The sequence below is a fragment of the Perissodus microlepis genome, chromosome 7 (assembly GCF_051167445.1).
Source record: "Perissodus microlepis isolate ML-2025 ecotype Zambia chromosome 7, ASM5116744v1, whole genome shotgun sequence".
Classification (NCBI taxonomy): domain Eukaryota; kingdom Metazoa; phylum Chordata; class Actinopteri; order Cichliformes; family Cichlidae; genus Perissodus; species Perissodus microlepis.
In genome coordinates, this window is record NC_140467.1 from 12,283,451 (window position 1) to 12,293,625 (window position 10,175).

Below are 10,175 nucleotides of genomic sequence, written 5' to 3' on the forward strand. Positions count from 1 at the left end.
ATGTTTGTATATGTTTTGTTTACTTTTTGCGTGAAAAAGAGTTAATAAACTGAAACTGATTTATAACGTTCGGATGTTTTTGACTGTGGGAAGTTGGGATCAGACACACCTAGGATTTCTCTTAACGGCACAAGGCTTCAGTCACTTTGAATAGCGTGTGGGAAAACTTAGCTCTAAAACTCTGAGCTGCTGACTCGTAGCAGATTAGGGTGGAGTCATGAGTCCACAGAAAGGGGGAGGGAATCCGTCAGGGGAAGTGAAGTGGGAAGCCTTTTCATATCTCTGAAAAGTTGAGCCTCCACACCCAATCCATTTAAACATCACCAGGACAAATCTGTGCATCATCTCAGCTTTTACAGCTCAGGTAAGTGTGCTGGATGTTTGTCAACTGTTTGTTAATAGAATAAAAGGAAGTACGGTTCAGTTTACACTGCATAAAGCTTCACGGAGTTTTAAGGAGGCCTTTTGCATTCACGAATCATGACATATAACTTGCATTTTCACAGTTTGTATATAAGAGTCTCACTTCTGTTTAAGTTTCAGTTAAGTTTTAGTTCTTCAGGTTCTTAAAGCAGTTTTTTCCCCCTTGTCCACGTGTGAAAGAACTCAGTTGCCTTACAACATCGAAGTGCAGTAGCACATTTTCCAGGGCGTGTCACTTCAGTGTTTCTAATGCGTCTGAAATCTTTTACTAGAAACTCCTCTGAATGTGGCAAAGCAGTCAAAAAGAAATAACCATTTGTCAAAGGAATAAATTCCCCTGCAGTGACTCGGCTTTTTAAAAAGCAACAACTTGATTTAACTTCTCTGCCTTTGTTAGAAAGACCTTGCTTTACCTTCTCAAACGATTACATCTCCAGTCAAAATAAACATGGTCTTGTGCAAGTCAGTGATAGGATTATAGCGAGATTTGATTATGAGATTTTTTTTTTTCCCCCACAACAGTGAAAATGGCTATGGTATCAGAGTTTCTGGGACAGCTGTCTCTCAACATTGGGGTAAAGTTCTGCTTTCTTTTTTTCTACTTTATCATGGCAACTCTTATTTTATCATTTATTTGTTACATGCATATTTAATGTTTAACTTCTCCACTGGCAGCCTGCCACATTTAGCTTTAAGGGTGAGCTAAAAGACGTTCTCTGGGAAACTGACATTAGCTGAACTCATGCACTCAACCTGACCTTTTGTGTGCCACCAGTTTCCTAATGGCTGTTAAGAGGTTAACAACAAAACAGTTATTTTACTTCTTGCTTTGACTTCTCAGGGTCAGGATCCTTTGTTCCCCACTGTGGTACCTGCTCCTGACTTTGACCCTAATAAAGATGCTGCCAGGATAGAGACCGCCATCAAAACCAAAGGCAAGATCTCTCTCTCCAAAAAAAATTTCAAAAAAAGGAAAAAGAAATGGTGCTTGGTTCTGCAAATTCTTGCAACAGATGAGTGACTGGTATTTGTGAGTCAGCCTCGTGGCTTAAAATGTTTGGACCACATTGGGAACACCTCCATGTCCACGCCCCAGTGCTGGCAGAGCTGTGTTCTGGCCGCTGACTGAGAGCTACTGGCACTCCTAACAGCCCACCATCGTGCTGTGGTGAAGAATGTGTTCAGAATGGAAAAATTATTTTCTGCAAATAAGAATAGGAGGAAATTACACCTTATGCCCATGTTGCGTTTAAACTTCTACTCAGACACGATATTTGTGTATATCCATCCCCTCTTCTTCTTTTAAAAGGTTGTTGTAGGGATTTACTGATTGTGTCTTTCTTTTGTCATCATAACCTACTCAGATTTCTTAGTATTGTTAAAAAATTCATTCATTCCAGTACTAATATATTTTAGTAAAGTAGTGCTGCATTTGTGTAATTAATGTGTTCGAATCATGTATCATCAGGTGTGGATGAGCAGACCATCATTGATGTCCTAACAAAGCGGACGTACGCTCAAAGGAGAGAGATTGCTTTTGCGTATGAAAGGAGGGCAAAGAAGGTACAGCAGGCCTAAACTCCTTCATGGCTTTAAAGCGCCATTCTTTGTCTTTTCAGCAATATGCCAGACATTAAGCATGATCGGGTAATGCTGTTATAATTTATATAGGACATGATCTCAGCCCTGAAGGGTGCTTTGTCTGGCTCACTGGAAACTGTAATCCTTGGACTGATGAAGAGCACGGCGCAGTTTGATGCCTCAGAGATCAAGGCATCCATCAAGGTAAAGTGTGGTTTGTTTGTTTTTTCTCTCTCTCAGGGAGATTTTGTGGAAGGGCAACACCGCCCTCTGCTGGAAACCAAAAGGTATTAGTCTTGTGTCTTCAGATGGCTTTCAGGTGTGATCGTTTAAAATTCTCCATTTTTCAGGGATTAGGAACTGATGAAGAAACACTGATTGAGATTTTGTGCTCACGTAGTAATGATGAGCTGGTGGAAATCAAGAAGGTCTACAAGGAATGTAAGTACGCTTTGAAATCCTGTGTAAAGTTTAGATTACAGTTGAGGTTGCGTGCTTTTCATTTACTATGCATTGTTCTTGTTGTATTACCTATCATATCATGTCTTAATCAGTCATAAATCAAGTTATGTGACTACTCTGGTTTCAAGAGATGGCTAAATCCCCGACGTGAAAATATAATTTTTCATAGTGTTCAAAAAGGAACTGGACAAAGATGTGGCTGGAGATACTTCTGGAAACTTCGCTAAGTTACTATTGGCTCTTGTGCAGGTGAGATGTAGCTGCATTGTTCCTTAAGATTTACATACATATAGGTGACAAATTAAAAGAAAATACTAGTGGCAGTGTTATTCTGTGGGGAACATTGTCCTGGCTTGTTGTCCCTTTGAAAAGAACGGTCACTGCAAATCAATAGATGTTGTTTTGAGTAACTCTTTTCCTGCTATAATGGAGCCTGAGAGGTCACTTAATAGTGTGATTAGTAGTGTCAGCTGCCAGACATCAACAAAGTTGAACACCTGAGATTTTTAAAACACAGTGTGGATGTATATGTTAAGGAAGTGTACATATTCCATTATACAGTACATCCAAACACTCGTCCACACATAATTACATCCATGCAGGCATTTGGTGCCAAATATAACCTGTAAAAATGACTTTTCAGCAGTTGCTTGTGAAAATGACCTGAATGTTGTTTATTTTGCCGCAGACCAAGAGAGCTGAACCGTCCTCTATTACAGACTATGAAAAGATTGATGAAGATGCCAGAGTAAGTTGTTTGCCTTTGAATTAAACAGATTTTTGTTTGGGTCTTATATTCCTGTCATGTATAGAATAATAGAATAATTAATATAGAATAATTAGACACAAATGAAATTTTTTCGTTGTCCATGAACGGCTCTTTTCTGTGCCACAAGCTAAATTCTGGCACTGTTTAAGGATATTTGCTCATGCCTAGGCTCTCTATGATGCTGGAATAAAAATTAAAGGGACTGATGTGGCGACCTGGATCTCCATTATGTCTGAGAGAAGTGTACCCCACCTCCAAAAAGGTGCCCCATCCTTTTTACTAAGAGCACTATTAATACATGTGGATTTGTGATCCTCTGTTGCAAGTTGTGAAATGGACCCATTACACCACTCAAAGAGTTTTTTCTTCTGTGTCTTAGTATTTCAGAAGTACAAGAGTTACAGCCCCTACGACATGCAGGAGAGCATTGTGAAGGAAGTTAAAGGAGACTTGCAAACATCCTTCCTGGTGCTAGGTACACTTTAGCAGTGCATTTAGATTATGAATGAACAACAACTCCCCAGTTTTGGTTTAAGAATTCCTTCCAAAGTGATAAGAAACATATCTGCAGAATGTAAGATGTACTCCTGTTAATATTTGTTCTTTTTATTTGTTCCAGTTCAGTGCTTTGAAAACAAACAGCTGTACTTTGCCAAAAGACTCAATGAAGCCATGAAGGTACTTGCACTACTGTTCTTTTCCTTTTTCTTGAGATGTGGCTATTTTGAGGGCTAGACTGTTGTTTTTTTTGTTTTTTTTTTAATCCAGCAGATGTAAGAAAGTGTGAAAGTGTGAAAGTGTAATTTAGCTGCAGGAACACAGAGAATCCAAAGTTGACAAAAGTTATCTTACAACAGTGTTGCATCAGCTGCTGCAGTAAAGTTTGGAGCGTGTGCAACTTAAGTGCTGACTTGTGCTCTTTTCCTCAGAGTAAAGGAGCCAAAGAGAAGATGGTGACCAGAATTATTGTGTCACGCTGTGAGGTGGACCTGAGAAAAATCTGCTCTGAATACAAGTCCTGCTTTGGGCAATCTCTGCAACAGACTATTATGGCAAGTGAATTTTCTAACCTGCCTCTGGTCTATGAGTGATTTACAGTAAAGCTTGTTCTGTCATGCAGCATGTCTGACTTGCTGTTTCTGTTCCTTCTCCAGGAACATACCAAGGGAGACTACCAGAAGGTACTGCTTGGCCTCTGTGGACCAGGGCAATAAAAAGAGTCATCAGATGCAAAAGAGCCTCTTTATCCATAGCTGGAAAGCTGCGCTTTGAATATAATTTTTTTTTGTCTTTTTTTGTATTTCATACATGAAGAGTCTGTGTCAAGGTTTGTTTGTTATACCAAAACGGAAATAAAGTTGCTTTGTTTGAACATTGCTCATTTTTTTGCCTCAATGTTGCTTTATGTGGATGTTTACATGAACCACCAGAGGGCGATATATGTAAACGGTAAAAGCAGCTGCAGAAAGCTCTGCCCCTCTGTCTTGGGGCCTTACATTGCGTATATCTGCTGAAGGAATGCAGATATGTTTAAAAAAAAAAAAAAAAAAAAAAAGATATATGACAAAATATTTTTTTAACAGCAACCTTTTTACCCACCATTATTATCCTTATTCTTAATTATTGGGCATTTTATATATGTGAAAAGAAATGAAAATGACAAAAAACATTTTGTCTGCACAAGAAATGAAAATACATTTCTGAGCTTTGAATATAAAAAAAATACTGTATACATTTTCTTCCAATTCAGACATTCGATGGCAAACCTCATTTGCAAGCATAAAGATTCACGACCATAAAAACATTAATGTACAGTGTGAGCAGTGCTGCGTGTTTTCAGATAAAGAATTACAAGAAATGAGCTTCGGTTTCCACTATGAGATTCCATCAAGATGATTTAATCATTAGTGTGTTTTTCTGTGTTTGTTTGGTGCTAATATTTTAATTGAAAATGTTAATTTTACCTCCGGCCAAGATGATTTGCATACCACTAAACAAGTGTCTATACAACGTGTTTCTGCTGTTTAGTTTGTGGTCTCTCAGGATGAAATAACCACCACAGTGTTGTCAAGGCATTTCTACTGAAGTATAAGGGAAAAAAAATAGCCCCAAAAGGCAAGTTCAGTGCTGCTGAACACAGTGATGAGGAAAGGATCGGAAGGAAAGTGCAATAATCTTGCGAAAATAAAGCGGCGTGCTGTGGCTCAAATATGATAGAAGCCCATCTATTACTGTGGGAGAAACCGCCTGATAAAATAATGCTTCTGTCAAATATTTTCAGTGGTTGAATGGCTGAGAAGAGAAACGGCTTCAAATTTTAACAAGGCGTCAGATTTATGGTCATTTTGTAATAATATTGATGAGAACATTAGCCCTTTGTGATGGTTTGTGTTTATGAGCAATAAAAAAAAAAAAAATAGCGTAAAGTAAGATAAAACAGTATTTTGCAAAGGAGTGAGTGAGATTTATGCACGCATACAGTGACAGATTAATCTCTGCATCATAAAGGGAAAAGTACCACCATATTTTTCACTTTTTTTATATGGATGTACAACATGCTGTTCTGTTCAAGGCCAGCCCGTAGGGACCTCCAGCAAACCCAAGGGGAACTCTCTTCTCAATTGAAACGATGCAATTTACTGTCCCAAACACTGGCACTTCATCATTCAGGGGACTTTAACCCCATGAATGTCAAACAGAGCATGCTGGGAAGGAGATGGAATACCTCACATTACCATAACAACTAGAGCCAAATGACAAGCACTCTGAAGTCTAAAAGGTGAAGAATAATACCATATAATCACCTAATAACATCTGAATAGCAGAAGAGAGTTTGGAATACTTTATATTTAGGAAAAAGCTCTGTGAGGAGGGTTTTTTTTGTCAGTTGGATCCTGATATGGATCCTGTCAGGCACCTGTACCTCAGTGTCTATAAAGGTCACACAAAAATCCTTTTCTTCTTCTCCTTTCAAACACTTTTGTTAGTTTGATCGAATATGTGGAAAAAGCCCTGCACCCGCCCATCCGCCCCACACCCCCACCTGAGAGAAAAGGCCCGGGCAATCGCTTTAGGCATCCAGCGGCATTAAAGTTTCACAGTACAGCTGTATAGCTGCTGCTGCCCCGCCAGACATACCAACTGCACACCGGGAAGGTATTAGTTTGTGCTTTTTATTAATTAATTGCATTAAACAGAACTTCCAGTGTAAGGGACCGACAGCTTCTTCACGCTTGCCTTCACTCCTCTCTCCTTGACACATCTGAACCTGGCTTAGTATTTTTGTGCAGAGCACCAAAGGGTGTTTAATTATAGAGTAGGGGGCCACCAGGGTTTGATTTTAATTGTGTGCATCTGTGTGTGTTTGCGTGTGTCTGCACGTTTGCCTGCAGCTCTATAGGTCGGGGCATACTTTAAATCAGAACTCCTACAGGCTAAGCTGGAAGACCGGGCTCCCTCAACACATCCACAGAGCCGTGAGAGCCCGAGTTTGATTAATATTTTCGTAATTATCATTATTTAATTCAGCAAAACCACAGCTTCTTCAGTGAAAGCGCGGCCTTTGTCTCTGTGATGCTGAATATCCTGGCTCATTAAGGGCACGCAGAGATCCTGTATATGGTAAATAAGAGGCTGTGTCTCATGCTGCTGCCCCAGGGAGAGTTGGCACCACTCTGAAGGACATCTCCTTCTAAAGAATGGCGCTCTGCTGATGTTTCTCGGCTCAGACCGTAGAGCTGGATCCCCTGCCTCTGGCATCGTCAGGCCCGCTTCCTTTTATGAGGCTCAAACTGAGACAACAGCACAGGCAGATGAGCGCTGTGCACTCGTCATGCCATCAGGCTGCTTCCTTTGTACAGTCGACTGGTGATTGAAACAACATAAGAGAGCAGAATAAGGCCTGTCTCCTCTCGGGTTTTGGCTCCAGTCAGACCATCTACAGACACGAAAGACATATGGAGAAGTTTATAAAAGAGCTTTGTGTACATGCACTGCATTTTATGTCTTTGAAGAGTTCAGCTTCTATCATTTTGAGAAGCCAAAAAATAATCTTAATAAGATTAAACTTGAAGCAAACTGGGATGCTGCTGCTTCAGTTCAGCATGTTTGATACAGTAACTACTTGTAAAGTAGAAAAAAAATCCCATTTCTTTCTTAATAATTACGTCTTGTATCAATTATGTGTGGTACAAGTCACAATCTAGTTTGTTAAAAAGCTCGCCCCGAGGGATAACTGGTATTTCACATACTGCAGTTTATTAGATCAGCAGTGTTTGATGCTCAGAGCTGGACTGTATGCTGAGTTTTCTCTTTGCTTGAAGCTTTCTCTCTGTTGCTATGTGCTGAAAGGATCAAAATACCCGGTGGCTGGTTAACCTGCATGCTATATATTCATACCCTCGCGTCCCAGGTTGGCCCAAGGAGACGTCCGTCATTCCTCTGCCTGTCCTGCCACTCCCTGGTCTGCCAAGAACGCAGCAAGAAATTTTCTGACAAAGAGCGCTCCTTGCCTAGAGTGTTGTTAACCGCCTGATTTGATCACCTTTTTGACAAAGATAACGCACCCGCAAGCTCCTGTTTTATATCATGCAATTGCGCAAGATCCGTGTAAAAATACTCCTTGTACGGTTTAATCATTTGATGAGGCTGGGTGGCCTCAAGCCAGATGCACTAATGATAATTTTCTGTGAAGTGGTTGTAATAGTCTGGCCCCGGCTTCAGTATCTCTTCCGTTGTTTGCACATGCCACTGGATCAGTTTGTGTGTACTTTGCAGCAATGATAATAATATACAAAGAACTGCAAGGAGGAGGACAGTCTTTATCAGGGTGGCATATTAATGTTTATTTACACCGTGGCTAATAAGATGTGTGCTTCTGCAGTTAGGTGAGACAGAATGATGGTGGGTAATTAAACTGCTTTGCTTTAGATTCATCCATTATCCATACTCAAGCTTGCATACATAATGTAATAATGTTAAATAAGGCCTGTTGCGGCGGTGGGCGAGGTGACCATTCTAAGGTGTTTTCATCCCGCGAGCGTGGCGTAAATCAATACGGTGTGTCACCGCAGTCAAAATGTATAAAGATCCGTGTGATAAATTTTCGGAATTGTCAAATATCTATTCAGCGGCGAGTGAGATACGACCCTTTACATAATGCGGTTTTGCAAGAGCACAAACACACTGACGAGACTCGTTTGTGTTTCAGCGTTTGGCTTTCAACTTTCTAACCTGCTGGAGGTTTGAGACTGACCGAGGGGGTCTCTAATCCATATTGTCATGATGCTTAATCCCATCTGCTGAAGGCAAGTCCTGTCTTTAATGTCCTTGTCAGACTGGCCGCTGGACCCCAAGCACACTTACACACACACATGCGCGCGTACACAAACACAGGCTCACCTTCATGCAAGAGATTGAAATCAGCTAGGCAGACACTCGAGCATGAACCAAATGTCAGCGACAAGCCACAGGGAGAGAAGAGGGGCCCATGTTAATTATTACAGAGAGAAATCATACAGTTTCACCTGCAAGACATGCTATCCAGGATATCTGTGGATCATGAAGTCATTTTCTCTTTTTTCCCCCTGTGGTGATACTAAGAGGAGACTCAATCTCAATGAGTAGGTCTTTAAAAAGGAGTGATTAACTCTGTGATGGATGTGCCCCCCCCAAAAAAAAAAAATCTTTTGCTTATCACATTATGAAACTGTGTTGTGTGTACTTCTCTAAAGCGAATGATAATGATATACAGAAAGGTGAACAAGTTGGTGAAACCTGCAGAGTTCTTTTGTTCATCAAAATGTCACGGATTTACAGATATTGTTTGAAGCCAGACTGTGAAGCTCTGCCCTTCTGACAGGAGAAATGCAAAGTTTTAGAAAGGTGTCTACAAATTTCTTCCCTCTGCAGCAGCTCTGCTCTCATTTGATTTTGAACGTGGAGCAGAAAAAAAGAAGAAGAAGAAGAAAAAAAAAAGAACCTGCCTACCTCCTTGTCTTCTGACAACACGCTTCCCATGTGACACTTAACCTTTGGAGATTTCCCATTCTCTCTGATCATTCACTGTTTGGATCATGTTAATTAACCCTAAGGCACAGCAGAGAGTTACAGGCTTTGAAGCAGAAGAAAAACACCAAGAAAGAAGTAAAAGGAGAAGGGATTTTTGTTGTTTTCTGTTTCTTCATGGCGATTAATTTCTATATCCATGTGAAAGTCCTGATGGTGCCAGTAAGAATAATGAGTGGCGTGGGTGTTGGAACGGATGGAACATGGTTTGTGTCCCTGTCACCGTTAGTCCTTGTCCCTGTGAGGAAGTTGGCTGGACCAGCCTGACCTCCCTCAGGTGGCCATGGAAATGGAAATCAGTTCAAAAATAGAACACAGGATGGTTTTCATAGCCTTCAGCTTCCCCCCGAAAAAAAGAAAAGGGGATTTTTGTCTATTTCTTTTTCTTCTTTTTTGGCTCCTGGCATAAATGGTCTTTTCTGTAGTTGCACGAAACACACAAAGCAGGTTTCTTGGTGAAAAGTGCCACTGGTGGCAGGCAGAGCAATATCGCCCGAGCCCAAAGAATATGCTGTGCATGTGAAATTATTTTGTTAACTATTTCACTCCTTGGTCTCATCTCACATTTGGCAAGGCTCTGTGAAAATCGTGTCTGCGCTGTACAGCAAGCAGGATATAAGCTCCTGGCCTTGATGTCTTCTGTCAACCAACTGTAGGTACAGCTAAAAATACGCTAAAGTCAGGTGACATACAGTACATATACTCTCGCGTCTTTAACTCTGAAAGACTTTCCTTGTCTCTCAAAAGCAGCCCTTTTTTCAAAGCAGCAATGGGTTGAAATCCACCACTCCAAAAACTGTGGAAATATTCATGAGGAAATCTGCTGGAAAAGATGAGCTGCAGCACAACCAGAGGCTTTATTCTTCAGGTTTTC

At 40.7% G+C, this 10,175-nt stretch overlaps 1 protein-coding gene across 2 annotated transcripts; it reads left to right on the plus strand.

Moving 5' to 3' along the window:
- Positions 1-248: 248 nt before the first annotated feature.
- Positions 249-4,607, plus strand: LOC146382639 (annexin A2-A-like). Of its 2 annotated transcripts, XM_084933442.1 has the most exons (13): positions 249-364; positions 946-998; positions 1,265-1,358; positions 1,892-1,986; positions 2,095-2,208; positions 2,355-2,445; positions 2,636-2,715; positions 3,155-3,214; positions 3,404-3,497; positions 3,615-3,710; positions 3,855-3,913; positions 4,165-4,287; positions 4,390-4,607. In XM_084933442.1, the coding sequence occupies exons 2-13, from the start codon at positions 951-953 to the stop codon at positions 4,447-4,449; spliced, it is 1,014 nt and encodes a 337-aa protein (XP_084789568.1). In that variant the 5' UTR covers positions 249-364; positions 946-950; the 3' UTR covers positions 4,450-4,607. The 2 variants fall into 2 exon arrangements, with proteins under 2 accessions (XP_084789568.1, XP_084789569.1); XM_084933443.1 differs by lacking the exon at positions 249-364 and having other exon boundaries at positions 909-998.
- The last annotated feature ends 5,568 nt before the right edge of the window (positions 4,608-10,175 follow it).

What these genes read in the sequence shown, in the direction of transcription:
- LOC146382639 (XM_084933442.1), top strand. Translation starts at nt 951, where the DNA reads ATGGCTATGGTATCAGAGTTTCTGGGACAGCTGTCTCTCAACATTGGG. An exon ending in TACTATTGGCTCTTGTGCAG is followed by an intron (nt 2,716 to 3,154) that starts GTGAGATGTAGC and finishes ATTTTGCCGCAG; the next exon opens with ACCAAGAGAGCTGAACCGTC. An exon ending in AGATTGATGAAGATGCCAGA is followed by an intron (nt 3,215 to 3,403) that starts GTAAGTTGTTTG and finishes GCTCATGCCTAG; the next exon opens with GCTCTCTATGATGCTGGAAT.